General features: G+C 39.8%; 2 protein-coding genes across 7 annotated transcripts in view; both read left to right on the top strand.

Annotated features, from left to right (window-relative positions):
- The window catches only part of SEMA3D (semaphorin 3D), a 131,930-nt gene that overhangs the window by 49,203 nt on the left and 57,591 nt on the right, over positions 1-25,136 (top strand). For all 6 annotated transcript variants that reach the window (XM_062491663.1, XM_062491668.1, XM_062491664.1 and 3 more), the window contains 3 exons: positions 8,063-8,223; positions 20,432-20,494; positions 22,132-22,251. In XM_062491663.1, coding sequence (XP_062347647.1) covers positions 8,063-8,223; positions 20,432-20,494; positions 22,132-22,251 — 344 coding nt within the window. The remainder of the gene's footprint in view (positions 1-8,062; positions 8,224-20,431; positions 20,495-22,131; positions 22,252-25,136) is intronic.
- Positions 392-1,943, top strand: LOC134042909 (inositol 1,4,5-trisphosphate receptor-interacting protein-like 1). The gene is given in 2 exon segments (XM_062490838.1): positions 392-687; positions 690-1,943. Coding segments are annotated over 2 exon segments (1,062 nt in total). The 5' UTR covers position 392; the 3' UTR covers positions 1,457-1,943.

Here is a 25,136-nt window from a genome sequence, read left to right as displayed (position 1 = left end):
TGATTCAAAGGAAGGTGGAGAAAACATTGATAGGAGATGGATATGAGGCAGACAACAGGGGCAGTGGACATGACAGAGTAGGAAGTCCTGTGGCTGCAAATGAAGGTGACAATTGATGCCATTGAAGGAAATTATGATGTAAAGGTGAAGGAAGACAGGGATGTTAAGAGTAACAATAGCTATGACTTAAAGAAAGATGAAAGATGGAGTGATGGGAATGTGCCAGGAGACAATACTGCTGAAGGAAGTGAAGATGAACCTCACGATGTTGGAAATACAGCAGACCTAGATGAAGCAAATGAAGGAGGAAACAAGGATGTGCAGGTGGAACAAGACAAGGATGCTGGAAAAGAAGAAGGAGATGGAAATGAAGAAGAATCCATGGTGCAAATATGAAGGCAGGCAAGAGTGATGATACAAATGAAGGTGAAGACAATGTAGATGAAAAGGAAGAATACACAGATATGAAGGAGCAAGATAGCAATGATGCCAGTGAACAAAGAAACAGTGATTGGACTGGGCAGGAAGATAGCAGTGATCGTGGGAATGAAGTAGACCGTAATGGTTTTGCTGCAACCGAGAAAGAAATAAAGGAAATTATAAAAGAGGATGAGAATGATAGAAACAAGGATGAAGAACAGGGTGGTGTAAATGTGGAGGGAAACAAGAATGAAGACAGAAAAGAAGACAAATGACTGCCAGTGAAAAAGAAGGCAGTGATGGTGGCAAGGAAGAAAGCAGTGGTGGAACTGAAGACAGAGAAGACACCCGAGATGCTGGGAATAAGCAAGCCATCCTTTTAGTAGATCACATACAGCGGCCTGTGGAGGACCTGGGGAGAGGTTGCTCAGTGACAGCTGAGCTGATGGAGAGCTTCACGTGTGTCTTTGTGGACAGCGTGAGCAGTAGTTTCTACCTGGTGCCTCAGGAAGCCATTGGGGTGGGCAGTGCCTTTGAGGGTTGGAGTCCCCGGGAGGGGGACGGGGTGTACCGTGTGCTGGTCCTGCTGAATCCCCTGCCAGGGCACGCCTTCCACCTAGAGCTGAACAGCGCAGGGCAGATGGCAGCAAGGACGTTCAGCGTCCGTGTGGATCTAGTGCACATGTGCAAGAGGGAGCAGCTGGGCGAGAAGCTGTTGTGCTTCCTGCACCGCTCGCAGGAGGAGCTGCGGCAGAAGCAGAAGCGCAGCTTCCTGGAGACACTCTGCACCAGCTCCTACCTGGACGTGGTGAAAACCTCCCGCTGGTTCTACCAGTTGGTGAGATCCTCGTGGCTGCATGTGCCTCAGTCATACTCATGGCACTTGTTGTTTCAGCCCTGCAGTCGGTCCTGCCAATTCCAGCTGAGCAGAGACAAGAAGAGCCTGATGGTGGGGATTCTCTTTGGGATGTGCCAAGGGGACTCTGACATCTTTGTGGTCAGCCAGCCTGATGGCAGCCATGTGAATGCTGCATAATTGCTGCATTTGTCACTGGCAATCCTGAAGCTGCTTTTCCTGCTCCTGCAGAAGAAAGATGCTGTGGCACACGGATTTCTTATGCAGACACGTCTCTTCCTTGCCCTTCGCCTTCCAGTGACAACTTTTGTGCTGTTGCCTAAATCTATGAGGCATAAACTGGCTCCACCTGCACATCTTTAAAGAAGAGATTGTAGCTGATGGAGATTGCTTGGAGCACCTCAGAGACAGAAACCTAGCCTGTTAGGGACTTGATGTAGTTATTCAGTGAGCTGTAGCTTTAACGATTTTGTAAGGATGTGGTTCGTAGTATATGAAAGTAGGCCAGATAGATTTAACTCACTTTTCCATGGTAGAACAGGTAGTCCAAGTTTCCATAATGATATTTATTAGCATTCCTTCCAGAGGCCCTTTAGTGTTGTCGGTGTGTAAATACTTTGCAGTTACCCTTAGTTTAGGGAATGGAACTACCCTACTGTAGTTGCTTGCCTGCATTTCAGTAATATTTGAATATTTGTGTTCGAAAAATCAATAAAAAGAGAAAATTTTCTCAAATTGCCTGACATGTGTCATTCTTTGTATTTAACCCTCTGCATCTTAGAGAATGTCCTTCCTATACCCCTACCTGAAATAATAAGTTCTTGCAAACAGAGATGTTGGATATAAGTAAGTATGCTGTCTCTCAAGCATTGCCATAGAAATGCCTGAAGCTTGAAGTGAAAATACCCTGAAGTGCCTGAAATTTTGCAGCAGAGTACTCTTGAATTTTTTTTTCAGGAATCTTTGGAAAAGTTTTCTTTACTTTTATAGGCTCCTGGGGAATTTCAGTCCTAAAAGATGAACAGAGAAGTCCCTAACTGCAAAATATGTGGTTTAATACATAGTTCTTTTTTTGGCTCCCCATAACTAAAATTTTGACACAAAATTGTGACAACAGAAAGTCATGTTTTTTTTCTATTCCTGGTTATCTGTATCCTTCTGGAGAGACCCTGCTGTTCTATGAATATTACCTTTTCCACCAGGCCTAATAATATTGTATAGCAGTGAGGGCAACTTTGCATGCACAACTTTGTCCATGATGAGATGCAGCTAAACAAAATATAATTTACTTCTTGCAGTACATAGTAGGGATTGGTAGTAGTTTGGAAGTATTTATTCTCTTTGGCTTTGTACCAATACACCTGGGGTCATCTGGTCAATTTTAAACTCAGAATACCTTGGGAACTGAATAAATTGCTGCAGACATGCTATAAATACTATATCTCAAAAGTTTGGTTGATAATTTTTACAATGTCCATGCAAATCTTCATGTGTATTCTCCAGCATGAGAAAGGACTTGCTCCTACCTAAAGAAAAGTGATGCAGCCTTTGTTCTTTGCTGTATATGAAAATTATACAGTCTTAATTTCAGAGTCCTTCAAAGGTATCATTAAGTATAACGGTTTTGGAAGAGGTTGAGATGTTCCCTTTCCGCTAATTAAGGTATGGCTTGTCATTAAAAAAAGTCTGTAGCTAGTTGCAAAGGGTATTCTGAAGTCTCAACCAAGTTGGTTCAATATTGCTGTGTTCTTACACTGTGCTGGAGCTGAGGAATGGTAGCGTGGTCATCACATGTGACTTGATGCTAAAAAGTCTAAATACATCTTATAAATGCAAATACGTATCAGAACAGAATGACATTTTTACTTTTGAAGGCTTTTTGCTGTGGCTCTGCTGCTGGAGATTTTTAAGTAAGCCGTGATCATGCTGTTGTAAGCCAAGTCCACTGGATCCTGTGCTAAATGAATAAAACCCAGACACTATTCCAGCTTCTACCACTCAACAGTGAAATATTAACCCAGAAGGGGAGTAAGCTGGATGGTTATTTAATCACCATGCTGGAAAAAAACTATTTAATTTTGAGGAAAACAGCAAATAGAGACTATAAAACTGAGTGTGGAACATGTACTCATGAAAGACCATCCCTGTAACTAACTTTGTTACTGTGCCTTGTGAGAATGCTGGTTCTGTGTTAGCCAGGCTACAGAGATGCAGTAATTCAAATCAACAGCTTTCTCTAAGCTTGAAAATCATTGGGAAATGTACTTTTCACAGTAAATTTTTCCAGTGTAATATTCTTGGTGATAGTAAATATGTGTTACTGTGATGGGAAATTTCAGTGCATAAGATTGGATTGTGTTGTTTTATGGTGTGAGAACAATGATTAATTTGGCTGCAATTTAATCAATCCTCTGTTAATGTTTACTTGTGAAATTTTATTGGGTCATGTTGGACTTACAGTGTTATCAATGGTCATGCTCAGTCTTATTTCCAAGCTGTTTTCAATAGTAAATGACTGACCAAACATGATTCTTCACTACTTTACAGCTTGTGTTGTCACCTGCATCAGTAAGGAGTGTGCAGTGTTGTCATTTCAATCTGGAATATTCTACAGATGTTTTCCTTATGATGTAGTGAAATAAATTATTGTACAAGGCATTGGACAGGGCTCAGTCCGACTTGGCCATTTCAGTCATGAGGCAGCATTTTTCTTCACTACTGTAGCTGTTCTAAGTGGTTTGGTGTTTTTTTAACTGAGCAAATCTAGAACTGTTAAACAACAGATGACAAATGTCCATTTGAAATGGTCCCTTCAGAGATAATTCCTTTCAAATAAGAAGGAACTGGGAAGTAGAGAGCAGTCTCAGTCATCATCCCTCATGTATGTGGAGAATCAAATCCACATTTTCTTGCAGCTGACACTCTTGCAAAGGCCCGTGCTTTTCATGTCTCTAAGCAGGGAAAGTGCTTTAGAGTATTTGCATAAGCATATCATTTATCCTTCCTTAGATCAAATTCCTATGGCTGCAGATGGGGAGGGATTTTTCCCTCATGTTCTGTACATTAGTTACTCATGTCCTGCAAGTAGGAACTGAGATTTTTATACCATGTTAACCATAAGCTGCTCCTAAGTAATCTTGCTGGCAATTAATAAACAGATCTTTTAAAGTGTTACTAATTTAGAAAACAAACACTGACATCTTTGTCTTCACAGAAAACTTGTGAGAAAGGACAGTGCTGGTGTATAGCAGTGTAGTGCCCAGCATTGAGTATAATTTTTCAATGTGGAGCAGGATTTTTTTTTCCAACATCTTGCCAAATAAATCTCCCCTAGGGGAATAGGACTGGCAATGCACAACAGTTTGTTTTCAGATTGTACCTTAACAACACCCTGCACCAAGCCAGACAAACACACGCAAACTTAAGTAGAAGTGACTAAGCCAAAAAATAATTGTCATAACTATATTCCAGTTATTCAGGTTAATAATGATAAAATATTTTTCTTCCCAGACTGCTGTTTATTAGCCAGCATCAGAACTTAATCTTTTCTTGCCATAATTTGTGAGAGACCTTGGAGAAAAATGTTTGGGTGGGTTTTTTTTCCCTTTATTTCATTCAGGACTGTTTCTTCAAAACACTGGCCCTGATGTTCATCATGATCAGGATGTGCAAATAACTACAGCAGTAAGTCTGGCTTTTATAGCAGGAATGCTATGTTGTCCATCCAGTGCCAGGGAAATTGAAATACCCTTAATTTTATGTTCAGTTAAATACAGGATTTACCTTTCTCTCTGATCATTTCCAAATAGTTTAGCTTGGAGAATTTGCTTGTGGAAGAACTGATTTGCATGTTTATTTTCTTTTCCCCAAGTAATGACTACCTAACAAGACTTAACTATCCTTGTGCTCTTTTCTATATGTTGTTTGTATCCTCATCCAGAATTACGTCCACAGACTATGCATTAGGCAGAATGTTACAGAATTTTTATTTTACAGCCCTTTAGCTTTCTTGCAGCTGCCGTGGTTTAACATAACTTGGTTTTATTTAAAGAGAAAATCCATCAGTTACAGAAGTGGTTCTCTGTGAGGACTGCTGACAGCTTCCTTCAGACCCAACAGAACCAATCAGCTGCTAGTTTTGAATATTGACACTCTGATAAGCCACTTAAGAAAGCTAGAGATGTCTCTGTGAATCACATTTCAGAACGAACAAACCCTGGGAAGGTCTCTCTTGTTTGCGGCAGTTGAAGAGAGAAGTTCCCCCCCGGATAGCCGGGCAGGGGAAGGGAAGCCACAGGCCCAGGTGAGGCTGGGCCAGGCCATGGCTGCTGACTTCTTGCCGACACTGAGCACTGCCCCGCCATCCGCCCAGGCCAAGTCGGGGTCTGCAGGGCCCAGGGAGCAGCTCTGGGCTGGGCCAGTCCTGCTCTGCCATGGGCCACAGGACTGGCAGGCTGGGCCGGCCCTGCCTCTGCTGCTGTGCTGGCCGGGCCGGGTTTCCTCCCCCAGCATGGCTGCCAAAAATGCCACCACCATAAACAGCTCCGTCCATTGCCTGGCAGAGATAGCATGACCATCCGCAGGCCCGGGTGAGATACTAACTCTTTTAGTGCACAGATGAAACCTGCAAACATAAATCCTCTCTCGAGTGAGAAAAACGAAAGAATGAAGATACCTAGAGAGAACAACCTGAGACATGATGGTCAGTAAAGAAGAAGTCAAGTCCTAGATGGGAGGAGAATGAGAAGATGCCTCAGTCTTGGACTGAAATTCTTTTGTAGGCCATGATGATAGACTGTTATACACTGAAATATCGTTGTAACTCATTGAAAAGCATGGAGGGATGGAGCATTCACGTTGTAGACATGGGCAAAGACATCCATGCTGAATCAAGTAGATGTTGAAATAGTCATGACTCCATGGGAGGTTTGAACAGAGAGCGATAAGAGTGATGAGGACCCTTTGCCCCCAGGAAAGAAGACGTCTGTTCCCAGAGATGAAGATGATCTCAGAGGTAGATGAAGAGAACCCTTGTTTCTGAACAGCTCACCCTTACAAGTGTACCCTATTAGCTAAAGAAGGAGTCCTTGAAAACCGTTGTGGGGAAAGCTGTAAGCAAGGGGAGGGACTTTCACATTGGGATAGATTTCTGTCTCTCGGACAGCTGCTTTGCAGTGACCCAGAAGCCACGAGAGAACTGTTTCTAATGGAGAAGTCTCCATGGCATGGCAAGAGAGACTCCTATCCCTGAGGAGAGTACATTAAATGGGTGCACTGGCCAGGAAACCTAAAATTGGCAAACCAAAACCACTACAGGAGCATTACAGATTCTTTCATTAGTTTCACAGAGTGTCATTTTTTTCTTAATTACCTTTTAAAAGAGATTTGAAGCTATTGTTAATTCACAGTAAAAATTTAGTGTCAATTTTTTGATTTTGATAGGGATCTTAGAGGTGTTGCTACTGGATGTTCCCCTTACTATACCATCCTCATTGAATTGGAATAAATTATCTTTGAAGATCCCTTGATTGGCTGGAGAAGGAGGCCTGTGTAAACCATGTGGAGTTCAAACAAGGCTGTAGGCAAGGTCCTACAGCTGGGTCAGGGCAGTACTTGATATCAACATAGACTGGATGATGAATAGATTGTGTGATGAATAGGTTGAGTGCAGCCCGCAGACACAGGCTTGGGGATACTGGTGAAGGAGAAAACAGATATGAGCCAGCAATGTGTGCTCACAACCAGCTGTACCAGAAGAAGTGTGTTCAGCAGGTAGAGGGTGGGGATTTTTCCCCTGAAATCTGCTCTGGTGACACCCCACCTGCAGTCCTACATCCAGTTCTGGCACACCCAGTTCAAGAAGGACGTGGACCTTGAAATGAATTTTGAGAAGAGTCCTGATGGTTAGAAGGCTGTAACACCTTCCATAGGAGGCCAGGCTGAGAGGTTTGGGGTTGCTCTGTCAGGAGAAAAGAAGGCTCTGAGGAGACCTTATTGCAGCTTTTCAGTGTATAAAGGGAGTTTGTAAAAAGAGATGAGCAAGGACTTTTTGCCAAAACATTTAGTGGCAGGACAAGGGGCAGTAGTTTTAAACTGGAAGACAGTAGATAGAAACTGGATATATGAAATACATTTTCTATTATGAGAGTGGTGAGAAACTGGCACAGATTGCTCAGGGAAGATGTGGATGCCCCATCCCTGGAAGTCTTCAAGGCCATGTTAGGTGGGGTTTTGACCAAGCTGATCTAGTGAATGGTGTTCCTCCTCATACTGAACGAGTTGAACTGGATGATCTTTAAATGTCCCTACTCAGTATTTCCAGCTCCTAATTATTCTTGGCTGGCATTGAACTTTCTTTGCTTCTTTATATTTGGATCACCAAATATGGTGAGGTATTGATCCTTGAGCATGTGTATCTATTAGTAGGATAATATAAATGTAATTAGTTTTCTTAGAATGAAGATATAGCACACATTTTGCAAAGATCTTCCATGGTTTCTAATTTATGTTGAATTTCCGATTCTTTTATGCCATACAGATAATTTATTAAGAATACTTTGCATAGAAAAATATTTTGTGAAAGTAAATATTACCCAATTTGGAAGTAAAAAAACCCCAGAGAACCCCAGAGGTAACAGGAACTGTATTACAACTCTGGAAAGACATGCTTCAAGATTGTACTTATCTCACTGGTATACTCCATGCTGGTTGCATATATTTATAAAAGGCACTGATGAGTCATATATAAACATTTGGATTATAAAGATTTTCTTTGTTTTCCCACAGACTTGCTGCTTTCAAACAGCTGCATCCCATTCCTGGGCTCAACAGAGGGGCTTGATTTTAGAACCCTGCTGCTAGATGAGGAGAGGGGCCGGCTGCTTGTTGGGGCAAAGGACCACATCTTCCTGCTCAACTTGGTTGATGTAAACAAAAGTGTAAAAAAGGTCAGTGCATTTTCCATGGAGTCTATCTCCTAAGTTAAATTTTGTTAAATTCTTGTTTGTTTAGTTGGTTTTGTGTTTTTATTTATTTCTTGCTTCACTGGGTAATTGCAGACTCGTTGTGCAATGCAATTTTCCAAGATTTGATAATCTCACCTTCCATAGTTATACATATTATCTTTAATCAATTGAATTTCTCATGCTATATGATTTCCTGTGTGACTGATGACCTGCAAGAGATCAGCTATGTGGAAGAGCCCTGCAGTGCATGAACATAACTTCAAAATATCCACAAACAGGAAAAATGTAGCTCAAAGTGTTCACTTCTCAACTCCTCTGGTCATGGTTACCCTCTTTATTTAAAAGCATTTGGAAGGAAATAACTGAAGACAGCATTTTCACTGCTTCCTGGCTTCACTGGGATTGCTTTACTGTAGTACTGAACAGAGCAGAGGCAATTTGGATGGTTTAAATTATAGTAAAACGTAAGTGGCAATTTTAGTATTTCTGTTCATATCTAGAATTACTAGTGATAGGAAAAGCTTCCACTGGGATCTGCTGTAGTCCCTTGCCCGTGCCCAGTGACAATGTGTTAACTTGAGATAATAAGATGACAATTTAGCCTTCAGTATTTCTAGCAGACATGTGCTTTTGTAAGCACAGTTGACTGCTATGAGTGAAAACCAGATGCTTGCACAGGAACACATGAAAACTGGTTTCCTTACAGATATGAAGAAAATCTGAATTCTCAGCTGTGTTTGGTATTTTCTTTAGGCACCAGAGGGGGGTTTTAAATTACTGTGTTGTGCTGCCAGCTCTGAGGAGGTAACTGATCCTGAATTAATGCAATTGCAGGCAGGGGCTGAACAGGTGGAACAAGAGACTATTTTGTCCACGTCTGAGAGCAGCACTTGCTGCTGTATAAAAGGGATACAGTGCCAGGTGAATATCTTGTTCCTCATCTTGACTTCAGCAATGCTGCACATACCAGTTTTTGTAAAACTCAGATTCTGAATATTTCAAGGAATTTCTTCTTGGGATGCTTTATCCAGCAGTTACCTTGCTTCTGTCATCTCAAGTAATTGACTCAAAATCCACCACCCCCTCAGGATATTTCATTAATAACAGCACTGCTAATTATAATTGCAAATTTTCAGACTACAAATTGATTTTCCGTGTAGGCTTTCTGTAGAAAACAAGTTTTGTTTGTGTGAAAAGCAGACTTCTGTTTCTGTGGGGTGCTGCTTGCCTCCTGAGAGATGCTGAGTGCTGTCACCTCCCATTATGTTCAGTGGGGCTTTATGAGCCCAGACCTTGCTGGAGCACCCGGCATGAGCCGCCCCTCAGTCCAAGCTGGTGACATTTTCCCTTTGGCCAAGTCACCACTGATCATTATGGATATTGTGCTTTACAAAAAGAGTAGAACCCAGACAGAGCCAGGAGAATTAATCTGCAATGAGACAGTAGTATAGGTGTTACAGAGAAAAGAGACTGTATTGGAAGGAAAATTTACATTTTCTAAGATGAATAGAGGATGTATGCTTACATATCTATGGTAACCTGGAAGAAGGGAATAAAATTCCTAACCACTTGCATATTTGGACTAAATATGTTTGCAGGTTCAAATACTTCTTTTAGTAGGAAACAAATAGTTTAACTATTCAGATAATATTTGACTTTTCAGAAGAAAACACATGAGGCAAATATTATATTTAACTGGGAAGAACTGACTGTGAGAAGCGTTGCAGAGCATCCTGATGTGATGATTTCCAAGGCCTCCATGGGCATTTAAAAACGTTGTAAATGCATCTTCATGTGTGAATGCTCAGGTAACACAGGGCAATGTCACACGAGTGTTTATCCTCAATTCCACTGCGTTTGGCTGGTTGAATCTTGTCAGTGGAGGGACGGGATGAGATGAAGGAGGTTGTGTGAGGAACTGAGTATAAATCTCAGTGGCTGAGGAGGATGCTAGAGGATACTCTACAGTAGCAGTGAAGTGTCAGAAAGTAGCATTTGCTGGTGCTGTGTTTAGACTGACCGTAGTTTGCCTTGGCACAGGGCCAGGCAGCTCACTTCCAGGCTTTCCCAGCGTGAGGAAACCACACATGTTGGGACTACAAGGGTCTGAAGTGTGTCCTTTGTACTCCTCTGGAGTACGAGTCGTCTGGAAAAAATAATCTGCTTGCATAAAGCCACTGAAATGAGTAGAAATTTATTAGAATATTAAGTTTCTGCCTATAAATGATGTGTTTATTAATGACTTTGAGGAAGGAGTGATAAAAGCAAGCTGAGGAGACGAGAGGTGTAACAACTTTGAGACTAGAATGTAAGATTGTGCATAGTTTAGGGTTTCCTTTCTTTAAAACAAAGCTGAACATGAACCTTAAAATGCTCTGTGCTGGGTTGATTAATCTTATTTTAATAAGGCTCTCAATTTCAGATATTTGTTTTGTTAGGAGCTACTGATACGTCCAAAAGCCAAGTCAGAATCCCCAACAATTTATTCTCATATGTGGATATAATTAGTTGGCAAGATTGTATTTTAGAATCTAAATCTCTATATTAAGTAATTTCTGGAATATTATTCAAAGAAGCATCCAAAGTATTGTATCCTGCTTCCTTCTCTAATGTACACATATATATAATTTAATAACTTCCTTTTAAAAGCCTATTTATTTATCTAAATTAGTTAATTTGACTTACATATATTAAGTTATAGCTTTATTTCCTGGTGTATTTTTCCTTATAAAATAAATCAATAGTTCTGGTGGAGTCTCAGTTTCTTAAATCATTGTAGTTTTTATTCAATTTATTGTGTAATAGGTTGAAAACTTCCTTAGCTGGCAGCATGAAAAAAATTTGTCCAGTTTCCAGTGCTTGCAAACCTCATTATAAAACAACAGTGAGTACCACAGTGTAATAAGCAAGTCTTCCAGAATGACAGGCAAATGCAGAAAGCTAAAGTGATTATAGTCAATAAATATATAAAGTTTAGCAACAGATAATCATCTTTTTGTAGCAGGGATTTATTTTCTCTGAAGTTTTCCTGTACAGATGTCTTTAGCTCCTGTTGCTGGAGTGGCATTATCAAGTGCCATAGTCTTTTTTTGAAAGATCCTCAGATGCCTGACGAATTCTGCAAGCTATTTGCGAACTGGAAGAATTGTGATTTCTTCCTATGGGTAAAATAAAGATGGTCAGCAAAAGAAAGTAGTTCTACCATAGGCCTCTGCGCCATTACCATGAGAAGTGCCATGTAAAATAAAAGGATGTTTAATGGCATGAGAGGCAGGAAAGCTGGAGAAGAAATTCTGTAGGAACACCAGGCTCTGGGATCCTGCTGGAAATATTACTTTAGTGCATCGAATTTTCTTGTTAGTTTGCTTAAAGCCTTTTCTATTTTACTCCTTAAGCTAAATAAATACGAAATACAAAATGCTGTCAGCTGGGTAAACAGTGGGTAAATAGCTGCAAAGCAGTGGTGCCCCTTTCTGTGGCTGTGCTAACAGTGCACACAGGGTTACATGTCAGCGCGATTATCACGGTGTGATCGCAGTGCGACCTGCCCGGCTCCGCAGGAATAGGAATGCTATCAAGGCCTGACAAGCTTTTGAAAAGCTGCCAACCTGCAGGAGCTGTCAGTGCTAGAAGACACAGCCCCATGTGGGCCAAATAGATAAACATGTCAGATCCCCAATAGCAGCTTTGGAACAAGTTGTTTTCATCTGTCCCAGTGTGCACTGGCTCTGGGTCACAAATTATCATGGCTTGGAGCATCCTCGCTTTTGTAGTTGCTACTATTTTGCTGGCATGTGCAGCTGTCTTGTGACATCCTTGAATGCCCTCTTGTGTAGACTATTATCTGTATTTCACAGGGAAAAATATGCACATGCATAAATATATATTTATCTGCTGGGTAAACGCTTATGAAATATCTGCACATAATTTTTTCTGTAACTCCAGTGCCTGCCAACAGTTTGAATAGGCTTGTATTTCAGCACTATTTGCAGTGTGACCCACCCATCTCTGCAGGAAGGGGAACATATATGTAAATAGATATGCATATTTATGTGAAATAGCACCCTCGAGATGCAGGAGCAGAATTTTACATTCATTGCTCTGAGAAACTTCCTGTCAGTCTATATAAGCGTGTTCTCAATTAGGAATGAACCCATTGGGAATTTAGCCAGTACTGAAAGAAGGCTTTGGTTCTTGCCATCAGACCTGAGCCTCAGGAATACATACAGAGTCTGAGCAGTTTGTTGCAGCCTTGAAACACAGAAATAACAAGATTGGTCCTTCTTAAAAAAAAAAAATAAATAAAATATGTGTTGCTTATTCTATAGCTCAAAGGAAGTTAGCTTCCTGCCTATCAGCAAAACTTCAGACAGTCTGAGAGTGAAGCTTCCTTGACCTGTCAGAAGAAAAAGTTTGCCAGGAAACATAATTGAAGGCCAAAGAGTCATTTGGAAACCACTGGAGATAATTAAACTTATGAAATTGGGGCATCAGGACTGAGGTAATCTGGGATAAACCCAGTGAAACTTCAGGTTAGGGGCTTCCAGGGGCAGAGGTGATATCTTGGTGCTTGCTAGCCCTTGGAGGGGTCTTACCTCTGAGCTATTTACTCTATAAAGTTGTTTGACAGACCTAAATTTAAGCACCTGTGTAGACAAAGTGAAAGCTTTTGAAAAGTGTTTACAGACACAAAACAACAGATGGAGCAAGACGTGAAGAAAGCAGTATGAATCCAGAATGACAATAGTCCTAGGTGGAAGAGGGTGTCTCTGTTATTTCCTTTTGCATCGTTGCCATAAATTATGTTTCCATAAACATCCGCTGTCATTTTTATATTTTACCCATGTGTTTAGCTATAAAGAATGGCCAGTATCCTGCTCTCTGAAAACATTTGCTTATATTGGTCATTGGCTTTTTCAAAGGTAGGATTTGTTTTTAGTCTGAAGTGATAAACATGTCAGGAGCAATGCCATTTGCTCTAAAAATCCTGGTGTATGGTTTCCTTTTAGGAGAAACAGACAGTGCTCAGAAGTCTGCTGTGGTTGCACTGTGGAAAATGAAGTGTAGAAGCACTGAAGCCTTTCAAGATTTAAAGCAGTGTAAATGAAATCAGCATCTGGTCTATTTTCTTTAAGCTTTCACATGTGTTTATAACATACACATGAAAATGCACTTTTCAGAAAACCCTTGAGGCTGGAAGTATTGGCTGCTACTTAAGTTACATTGGAGATCACAGTTTAAGAGAACTGGGGCATGTGGAGATGTTGCTTTGTCCCGGACAGATGCAATATTAAAGCCCATTTGGTTCTAATATGAGGTTTCTCTCTAACAGCCACCTGCCAAATTTAAGCTACCAAAGTCTTGTGAATGTGTCTTCCAAATACACAACTTTCATTTTCCTGTGACTTCCAGTGCATTTTACTCAGTTTGACAGCACCATGAAAAGAGTGTGCCGTACGCTGACACTGGCATTCCTGCTGTGTTGTAAATAACTTTGAAAGAAGCATCATATTCTCTTTTACCCCCTTCCTGTTACATCAGATTAAATCTGTCAGAGATCCAATTTTCTGTTATTATTAAATAATTGGAGATGAGAATTCTGGTCAGTTTATTTCTTGTATGTGTGTTGCAGGTATGGGAAATAGTACTGCAGGTGTATGTCTGTGGCAGATGTAAAAAAGATTAAGGATACATTCTTGGCTTTTAAGGATCTCTTAAGTATTTCTGGGAGTTAGCTAAACCTTGATGAAACTGCTATAAAGAAAGCTAGATGAAAAAACTCTAAAGACAGCCTGGTTAGTTTTCTAATACAGGGAGAAATTTAGATGAGGAACTTAAATATATCAGCTTCCTTTGCTGATGACTTTAAAATACTGAATTCCAGAGTACAGCAGTTTCAGTGGGATTCAATTACAAGACCTGCTTGGGGTAGCCTTCCTGTTGGGATTTGTATGTGAGAACAATCTGTCCAGTTCCCCAAGCTGTGGACTTCCATACTGCCTGCATTAATGCAGCAAATGTGGGATATTTAGAGAACAACTGGCATACAAATATGGTGTGCTGAAATCAGATCATTTTCTCATTAATTAGTGCAGCTGGTTAGAGCATGGTGCTAATAATGTCAAGGTCATGGGTTCAGTCCCTGTACAGGCCATTAATTTAAGAGTTGAACTCAATGATCCTTGTGGGTCCCTTCCAACTCAGAATACTCTGTGATTCTCTGATAATTGGAACACTCGTTGTTTTCCACAAAATAATACAGAGACTGCATTAAATTCTTTCCAGTGTTTTCTGGGAAATTCAGTAAATTTTTAGTGCTTGCAGTAATTTTCAGTGAAGTGACCTGAGGTCAGTATACAGCAGTGACAAATGCCCTAGTTCTCAGGATGCAATCCATGAACACCCACTCTTGTAGCATTGGGGCATGACATTCATGATATTGTCTTATGCAGCAGAGTGACATTCTTATTGGATCATTGTCCTATGTTTTCTCAGCGCTCCTTGATCTTACTGTTTTGCTTTGCTTTTGATTTCTGAGCTATGAATTATAAAGTTCTTCAGAAAATCAAGGAAAAAAAGTTGAAAAGAAAGTCACGTTATTGTCATTTTACTGGTGGGAAAATTGAGACCTGACTGTCACATGTAGTAAGGCAATAACGAAACTAGGATTAGACTGTCTCCTGGTTTGCTTCAGTCTGCTTGGCTCATATTGCCCTCTTTACTGTACTTGTTTTATGGTCCCATTGAGCTAACTCGTGAATCCTTCTTTTTTTCACACATGGGGGTAGTTTTTCATGGAGAAGAGTTTCTCATGGGGAGTATATTGCATATGCTGATGTGACAAAGGGTTTACAACTCAGTCTGGCTTTGTTCTTTGGAACACTAGTTGGGACTGTCATATGGGGAATTTATTCATACAAATGAGCCTAAGCTTCTGAGTTACAGTGTACATGCTTCACAAAGCCTTAATAAGACATTTTGATGCCCAGAAAGCTGTAATTTTATTGCATACCTTCCCTCAAGCATTGGTACGATGAATATCTAGTACATAGGGAAGAAAACTGGCATTCTCCTGCTGCATCAAGCATCTCTTTAAAGTATTTTCATCTAAATGCTTTTATCACCTCTTACTGCTTTAAAATAGGAAAGGAGGAATCCCTTTCTTCACAGGCCCCAGACTGAGTGAGTGTTTTGAGACATGCTGATGAGCTGATGTTCTTCACAACTGCTAGGGACACACCCTGCTGCTGCTTAGTGCACCACTAATAGAGCGCTTTGGGATGTCTGGTACCAGAGGGCACTGATAGAGAAGTGCTGAAGCACGTGCACAGCATCAGGCATGGGAGAGGCTCCAGTGAAAGCCCCAGGGCTGCTGAAAGCTGACAGCCTCAATGGGACACTCGAGTGCTTGCTGCTGGCATGAGCATGGCTATCTTGGGGACCTGAAATTGGAAGGAGTCACGTTGGTCAATTGGTCTCACTCGCTGCTATCAGCACCACCTACCTCATGGAGCAGTTATTCCTCTCATAACCCAGTCCAAAGCTGTTGTAAGTGGTCCTTTGGGATACTTCATGCAACTTCTTTAGGAATGTTGTTGCTGTGGAACAAATCTTTGTTACTTGTTTCAGATTTAATTTTTGTTAAAATCTACAATCTGTGATAAATATTTATTTACGAGCAGTTTATACCCATTTCCTCTGGCTGTTTATAATTCTGGTCTTCAGAGCCCTTTGATTGTTCCTGCATCATTTAACTCCTTTTGTATTAGTGATGCTTCCCAACTTTCTGTAGCCTGCATGGATTGTGGCAAAGTTCTGGGTTTGTACCAAGGCTACTGAAGGGTACATGAAATAGATTGTTTCTTGAGAAACTTAATGAGTAGCTTTCTACCTCAAGTTCTTTACTTATCAGACCTTCTTTTTCCCCTTGTAATAGTGCCTGTTTTTTTCAGCTGAGCTAATCAGTTTCCACGCGACAATTTAGTAAATACTTAAATGGAGACATGACGAAGAGCAGCTCTGGCACCTTAATGTAATTAAACTGGGTTATTAAAGTACAAGATTAGAGTGGACTAATGTCTCTTTACCAAGTTATATTGTCTTCTCTACCATACTCCATTTTCACTGGAAACTTGTGTTATTGCTTGCCTAAATAAACACTTGTTTTGAAACTTTAAAAACATATGAATTAAGACCAATGTGTTTTTAAATTGTTTAGGTAGCTTATCATCTTCCTGTTTTGTATGGTGACAATATATAGCATTTTCTACTGATTTTATGAAGTCCTGCACCATCCTAGATTTAGAAGACTAATTAGAAGTGATTCTTGAAAGAGCTGTACTTTCACATAATTTTTTATTTTTTGTAATCAGACTTCACTGTTTTATTTTTGAGCATCCGTTCTCCTAAGGATTTATAGTCTGAAGTGTTAGCTTAGGAACAAAATCTGATAGATAAAGATAGATACTGAAAAATGAGTAAAATACCAGTATTATTAATTCATGACAGATGGTAGCTGAAATTAAGCTCTTAGAGGCGGAGCCATAAATTATACTATATGTACATATATATAGTATATAATACATATTTTAAAAAAATTGTGTTCCTGTTCATTCCTTTCTTATAGTAAAAATGCATGTTTAGAGGACAGGAAAATGTTACTTTTAGAAGTCTGCTGCTCCTGATCTGGAAAAGACCTTTGTGGTTTTAAATGCTTTGTTTTAATCAAAAATAAATTTCCAGCTACCCTTTAAAGTGCTACTTTATCTGTCCTATGCTTATGTACTGCTTAATTTTGTACTCATGGGAGGTTTTCTTTCTCTCTGATAGAAAAGAGCTTATTAACTTTCATTTATTAGGAGAATTTAATTTCTTTCCTGTTGCTAAATTTAAGAAAATATTTGAAGAATGATTAAAAAGTAATGGTAAAGCTATTTTTTTTTAATTGGGCAAAAGAAGATAAAATCTGGAAATCATGACAGTAGCCAACCTCTGGAATTTTGATATGGTTATTTTAAAAGGAAAATAAACCAAAGATTAAGAAGAGAATCCTATTTAAGTATATAGTTCACATATTCCAACAAGGTGCATTCTCATCTTAAATTCAGTAACTCCACTAAGCTATTCTAAGATTTCTCCACACATTTCAAATACAGATGCAACTATAAAATATATTAAATATATAATTTGCACTGTTTGTAACACAGAATGGTTAGAATTTAAATCAGTGCTGTTGTTGCCTTTAATATATCATGCCTGGTTATCTTTTTTTTGTTCCCATTTCTTGAAGTATTTACTTACTGAGAAATTTGTGAAAAAAAAAAATTAATAAGCTGTTACCATTGTGAATAAGGCATGTAAATAGGAGAAAAAGAAAAATAAAAACATTATCAGTTTCAAAGCTTCAAACCATTTAAAATCTCAATTATTTTAAATCTAAAAGAAACTATAGGAGCACGCAGTGTTATTTTTTTTTTTTCATAATGTAAAACAAACTCATCAGAATAAAATATAATAGTGAAACTTAATTTCACCCCCTACAGAAAAGTTGGTACTGATGTGTAATGTTACTTGCGTCAGTGTTTGAGGGAACCAGACCTGTGGTACTGTTACACAGCATGTCTTGTAATAAAAAATGAAGTTTATGCTTTCTCGCTCAGCACATGGACTTACTGTTATTTATCATGCAATTTTCTTGATCTCTTACAATTTACAACTGACAGTTTCTGGGAACCTCTCATTTCTCATATGTAAAGCAAATAAATATCACTTTTAGTCTCCCATATATAATTGAAAATTGATTTTCAAGTTGGATCTCTTAGCTTCACTTTTCATTGTCTAATGTGGCCTTATATAATGCTAAACACTGAGGCTGTTGAGTAACTAGAGAGTAAAACAATTGATTTTTTAATATAATTATCTGTGGTCAATTATCATAGAAGTGGGGGTGTGTATATATTTCAGCCTTGTAGGACAAACACTAATTCCCATGAAGGAATCTGTAGAAGAACTGAGGGTAAGTCAAGTCCATTAGCACTTCTGATGCCTTGAAGCAGATGTCTAACTCTCAGTTTTTAACTCCTCCAGTTCTTCTGTGCAGTTGGGAAGGAGAGCTGGGCATTTTCAAAAGCCTACAAAGGGCCATCTTTGCCGAATTGGATAACTAAACTTTGGACAAAAATCTCCCAAGCCCCTTGAAGACATCTAGGGGTCCCTGTAAATAATTCAGGGATCTTGGGCAGAATTGGGCATAAAGTTTCTGTACAAGAGAGCTGACAGCTCAGACAAATATTCCTTGGCTAGATGTGTTTGGAGATCCATGATCCTACATTTCTCTGTTTGTTCCTACTCATCAGCTTTTCTTCACTGGGAGCTTTTTGTCAGCTTTTCTTCTTCAACTTAACCTGTGTTGCAGTCGAGACTCATCGTGCTCTGCCCAGTCAGAGACCAGACTGGACCTACCTTCAGCCCTTCATGATGTTCCCAGTCCTTATCTCTCTGCTTCCTGGCACTGTGCACTGTGCCACCCACACACCCTGGCACAGCTGATTTGAGGTTGCATTTTCATACCTCGATGCTATGACAGCATCATCCTGAGAAAATGCTTTGGGAAAGCAAATTTGTGCTCCAGTGCTGCAATGCTGTTACACTGTCTTATCTCTGACTCCATGTAAATATTGTTGTCGAGGGTTAAGGTTTAAGTAACTTAAACTACATTATCTCTACTAAGAGGATTTTATCAGAAAGGTAACTAAATTCACTTGAGAGGAAATTAATTTCCTTGCAGAAATCCAATACATCCATTTTCACTGGGAAGGAAAGAGGAAGAAGTAAAATCAAAAGTGTTTCCAGATTGAGAGAAACAGTGACTGTAGGTTTTGGGAAGTGGTAAAGGTACTTGAGCCAGGACACTGGCTTTTTGCTTTCCTTTCCTGTGTGGAACTGAGCCCATGTATGTCAATCCACATCCTACAAGGTGCCAACAACTGGGTGAAAAGAAATACGACAGCAGTCAACTCTTCTTGTATGCCATTGAGTTGTGCATCCTTCCTTGATGATGTTTTTGTTTCTAATGCATATTATAATAATTCTTCATTCTTATATATTTTCTATTTAAGATTTTGTAAAGCACGATTGGCAACTACTCTAAAGCATTTGTGAGTACTAATGATCTGACCACTGGTGCTGGGACTTGAGGCAATGTACTAATCAACGTTTGCTTAAAAGTTAGTGTGATTTGTGGTGTTTTTACTATTAGTTATGATAAAAAGTAGTTTTGTCTTGTCAAAATTAGAAGTACAGAATGCCTATTTTTATCACGGTGGTTGTAGAAGAATTTGTATTCAGCTTCTATTTGAAATTTAACAGAATCCAACATGTACTCAGTCATACCCAGTTTTGACTGCTTATTTGAAATCAATGAGGCAGAACCTGAACTATTGTTCATTGATATTTCTTCACTAACATAATTTGAATTGCAGTAACCTATAGTATTTTGTCATCTGGATTCATCTACATCAAAGCCTATTTTATAGAGTTCTTTGGGGCAGATTAAAAAAGAAAGAGAAAGAGTATCAATATTTAATGACAAATATCTAAGGTCCATGATTACTCTAAACTTCTGTTTCATTTTCTCAGTGAACTCAGTTAATGTTGGTGGGTGACATTTTTAAACCATGCACTGTTGATTTCTGTCAAATGTACTTTTTGTTTTACAAATTTCCCTTGAGCTATCCTTAGTTTTTTGAACCTAATTATTTTCATTTGAAAATTGGCAGAAAGAGCTCTAAGTATTTTTTCTAACAGTTATGCCAAGTCCACTGGCCCAAATTCTTCACAAATGTAATTTGCCTGGTTTTGCAATCAGTTAGTTTCCAGATGATTTGGCTCATCACAGCTTTGAGGGAAACACATAATAGTGACAAGGTGCCCTGGCCAGATTAACTGAACACTTTTTAAAAGTACATGTAGCCAATGAAGAAATAAACAAAGATCAGGAAGGTTGATTTAAAACCTCTTAACTTTTAGTAATGAAATCTTGTATTTGAAGTCACGTTCATTTCAATTTACAGGCAAGGTCCTTCACCATGCATAAATCTGTTTTAACTGTTTATGCATGGAACAATTAATCTACAGTCATAGGACAGTTTATAATCTTAATAATCTTTGTCTTATTTTAATTATGTTACAGATTTACTGGCCTGCAGCAAAAGAAAAGGTAGAATTATGCAAATTAGCTGGGAAAGATGCTCATGTAAGTATGATGTATATTTTTTCTTATTGCTGAGAACTATGAATATCTGTGTATTTGTTACTAGATGCACAAAATGCATTAGTAATCTCTTGTTACACTTCTTCTGAAATAATGTCCTAAGTGTTTTTTCTTAATTAAAAAAAAATAAATCTACATTTCTTTTGATTTTTAAATACTAATACTTAAAAGAATTCAATATTGCAGGCAGCAGTTATGGTAGGTTGTTCTTTTACTTAATAAATGCAGCTGAGAAATTAATGTATTTTCCTCAGAAATACTGGCAATACTTCCATTAAATCCACTTTTTTTTTTGCATATTAAACTGCTTCTTATTTTTCCTTGGGAGTGTCCTGAATGCAACTTCATTATAATGCATTAAAGAAACAGAGTAGTAGAGCAGTGTACAAATCAACTCTAACTTGCAGACAGCTTCAGTTAGCATTAAAAGAAAATCTCAGACTCAATGACTTTTCACTGGAACCACAAATTTTCTGTAGGAAGTATATTTAAGGTACATACGTGTGCACAATCCAACTTTTATATGTTTTGTGTACCACAGAATACATCAGGTGTCTAGAGCCCACTGTAAATGTAAACATTTCCTGGCTGTAAAATAAAATTTCTTCCTTTTCTCTCAAAAAGTCTTAATTTCTATCCAGCGTGTCGGTTACCAAGGTACATTCCAGCTCAAAACACTCTCAGCTCTCTGCCTGAAGAATTTCAACTTCTTGCTCTAATTTGTTGCTACCATTATCTTTACCGCAGTCAACACCTAAACACCACCTTTGCTGAGCACTGGGGATATTCATATACTTGTGTATATGGAAAATTTGTGCTGTTCTATGTCTATACTAAGAGAAGAAGGAAAGGGTCCTGGGAGGGAAGTACTTGTTTTGGACTCACACTTAAGTGCAGGGTGATGTCTTGAACATATGAACAGATCTTGTGTATTCCCTCTGAAGTATTTGTTTTGTGTTTCTGTATTAATTTCATTTTGGGGAAAGCTAGAGCAAGCCTTTTCCTCCACCCCATGTATCATCCTTGGAGCATGCAGCAGCTGCCTGTGTTTACCAGCAAGGACCAAGCCCAGCTAGAGCCAGGATAGCCCATTGGACTCAGAAATGACCAAATAAAAGGCACCAGTAAGATGTGGTTGGTGCAGAGACAAAGCATACCCTTCCAGGTGTGTTGAAGCCTTTCAGCTCACCTCAGTTACTTTAATCATGTAATCCTTGGTGTTAAAGCACGTGCAGCACCCTGAGCTGGAAAGCAAATGCAGGAGGACTGGTAGCCAGACAAACCCAGTGGCTCTGCAACCTCTGCCCAATTGCTGACAGGTGTTGTTTGCTACAACACGGTCTGAAGAGATACCCTCCGCACTGTGCTGAGTACACAGCTTCTTGTGGCTATAAGCATTACAGCAGAATTAGGTTTGCAAGTCTGATTGATGAACTGCCTGGTAGATAGCCACTGTCAAATTGTAGTTGTCACAGCTCTGAACTACTTTGTAAACAGTCTCTACTACAGTAGTTTTGATTTTAAGTACACCAGTGCTATGGCTGTAACTTGGTAGAATGTATAATATGAAAAAGAAGAATAAACATGAAAAGTAAACTTTATCTTTCATTTCCCAACAGACAGAATGCGCCAATTTTATCCGTGTTCTTCAGCCGTACAACCGGACCCATGTTTATGTCTGTGGCACAGGAGCGTTTCACCCTCTCTGTGGATACATTGAACTTGGAACTCACAAAGAGGTAATTTAACTTTCTCACTAGTCTGAGATGTCAAGGAATAGCCCTCATCTTGTTTAGCATTCATCATAGATTGGAAAATACTATGTGAGTCTGTAAAAAATGACCTGACAGCAGCTTGCGTAAATAACGGGGTAAATGGTGGATTCTGCGGGTCATACGGGAACTCTTGTTCTCACATTTGGTATGTGCATATCACTTTTGAACAAAGCACTTTCCTCAGGCCTAATACACAAAGTTCTTCGGAATGACACTTCCATGTGATTAACGAAGTGAAGAGAACATCTAACCCAGATGTCTTCCTTTCTAGTAAGTCATTTCTGCACATACTTGCCTTGTGCACATACATTCAGAGTTCAAGGTGAAACTCTTAATTCTATCTTTTAAAGTACATATACCCTTGGTCCACAGAGGGATTCCTATGCCTTGTGCAGGAGAGTAATAAACACTTTGAAGAGGGTCTCTGAGCCTGAGTGCAGGCACAGCGTCTCAGGACTTTGCAATGTGTTGCAGTCTGGTGACTAAGGAGGTGTTGGATGTCCTCCATCACTAGTGGCATATTCCTGAGCTGAAGTTAGCAGCTGATTGGTCTTCATTTGCTGGTGACAAAGAAATCTCTGTCCTAATTGTAAATGTTTGAGACCTAACCCCCACAACAGAAGAATTTTGGTGTTGTGTCAAGCAGCCACTTAGTACACAAGTCTCTTTTTAACTCCTGTATGTATCACACCTTGGCTATATTTATCCCACTGATGCTGTTCTCAGACAGTGTTGAGATGCGTCCTGTCTGGCTGCTTGCCTGTGGTGCAGGTTTGCTATGCTGCTATAGAAGTAGCTTTCTCTTTTCTTCAAGCCTAGGTAAAATTCTAGAATATAAGAAATGGCATCTAAAGTTTCTAAAGGGAATAACCTGAAACAGGTTAAGAATCGTAGAATGGTTTGGCTGGAAAGGGCCCTTAAAGATCACCCAGTTCCAATCCCCCTGCCGTGGGCAGGAACACCTTCCACTCAACCAGATTGCTCAAAGCCCTTTCCATCCTGGCCTTGAACACTTCCAGGGATAGACCATCCACAGCTTCTTTGGGTAACCTGTGCTGGTGCCTCACCACCCTCACAGGGAATAATTTCTTTCCAATCTGTAATCTAAACCTACCTTATTTCATTTAAAGTTATTCCACCTTGTTCTATCAATACATAGAATCAAGGGAAGATTCTTACAGAAGAAAAAAGGGACTAATGCTTGTCCAGGCTGAGATCCATTATTATGTACCCCATAATCTGTGGATTAGATGGCCAACTCAGAGGGGCTACCTGTGCAACAGAAAACTGAAGCTGTGAGAAATCTACACAGTGGCGTTCTTTGTCTAATAAACCATTAATGCTCCTGGTATTGTCTAGTATATGATGTATTATTTGGCTTACAATGAAATAATTCTGTAGACCTATTTGCTTTGCTACTTTAAATATTCCGGTTGAAGCAACTGAAATTTTAGATCCCTTGTATCATGCTGATTTCTTAGCTGAATGATCAAATACACAGCTGAATGGAACAGAACAGCTCTCAGCAAGAATATAAGTAAGGCTCTGGTTTACCTCTAGGTCATTAGCAAGATTCCTTATTCACTCTACCATTGCCCTACTTCATTTCATCTACTTTATTTGTGAAGGTTGTTTTCAGCAGACCTTATGAAATTATGGATTTGGTCTGACTGTTCAGTCCGACAGCCAGTCTAGACAAGGGGTCTGTCTCAGTTAGACATGACCAATTACCTTGTGAGAGGAAATGGAAGAAGAATCCTGGTATTGTATTTCCTAATCCCCTCACTGTCCCCCAGTCCTGCCTCTCCCACATTCCTCCTGGTTGCTCAGCTGCAGTGGTAGGTTGGACAGTTTTAAGCACTGCTCCTGCCTCTTCTGACAGAGCAGCTCTTCTACAGCCTCCTACTGAGTTATCAGCCTTGAATGGCCTCAGGCATATTTTCCTTTTCCTTCTTAGAGGCCCCAACACCCTTTAGCCACCATCCGTCGACTGCCTCTCCAGATAAATGTGACAAGGCAGGAGGGTGCTGAGGATAGGTCCAGTGATGTGAATTTGACAGGCAGTTAAAAATGTCTCCTTGTTGGAACTGAAGGCAGGAAATCCATTCTCTTAGATTTTTTTCTTTTTTCCCTCCCTTACCTCTTTTTAAAGTTTTTAAAAATTTAAATCTCTGGGTTATAATAGCAGATAATGAGTGTCTGGTAATTAGCAACCTCTCCAGGAAGATGTGGGATGCTTGGGAGATCCCAGAGATCCCATGAGGCCCTGAGATAGCCTCATGGAGTCTGTGAAGCCAGGCAGCGGTCTGCTGACCTTTGGAAGCTGCTGGTGGATCTGCACAGCGCTCTCTTGGCCAGTGCCAGTGCTGTGAAAACAGAGAGAAAAACATTGTGGATCAGGTGACTCAAAACCACAGCAGACACTTCTTTTGAAGCAGTACAAATCCCCAACGGGATCACACAATTAAAGGGGATTAAAGTCCTTGTCTTGTTATTGCTCGAGTTGCTGCCAAAACTTCTCTTGGCTGGTGAAGAAGAGGCTTGGCCTGGTTGGTGCTGTTAGCCACAGCTCTCCAAGGGATGCTCTTTTCTTCGAATGCTCTGCCTGAAGTGAAAGCAGGAGGTTAATTCTGTGTGAATGCCTGGTAGTGTCCATTAGTTTGTCTGGGTGAAGTCTGAAATATTTGATGCTGATCTATAACTCCCTTGATCCCATGAGTACTGCTGGACTTGCAGACAGCCTCTTCACATGTGTTAAGGCAAGGGTTCTCTGAGCAGCTCAGAGTTGTACATTCTAGAACAAAGGACAATGAGACACCAGCACTGTCAGGAAAAAAAAAAAAAAGCCT

The sequence above is a fragment of the Cinclus cinclus genome, chromosome 4 (genome assembly GCF_963662255.1).
Source record: "Cinclus cinclus chromosome 4, bCinCin1.1, whole genome shotgun sequence".
Classification (NCBI taxonomy): domain Eukaryota; kingdom Metazoa; phylum Chordata; class Aves; order Passeriformes; family Cinclidae; genus Cinclus; species Cinclus cinclus.
Note: the sequence above shows the minus strand (reverse complement) of the source record. Positions and strands in the feature narration are given on the sequence as shown.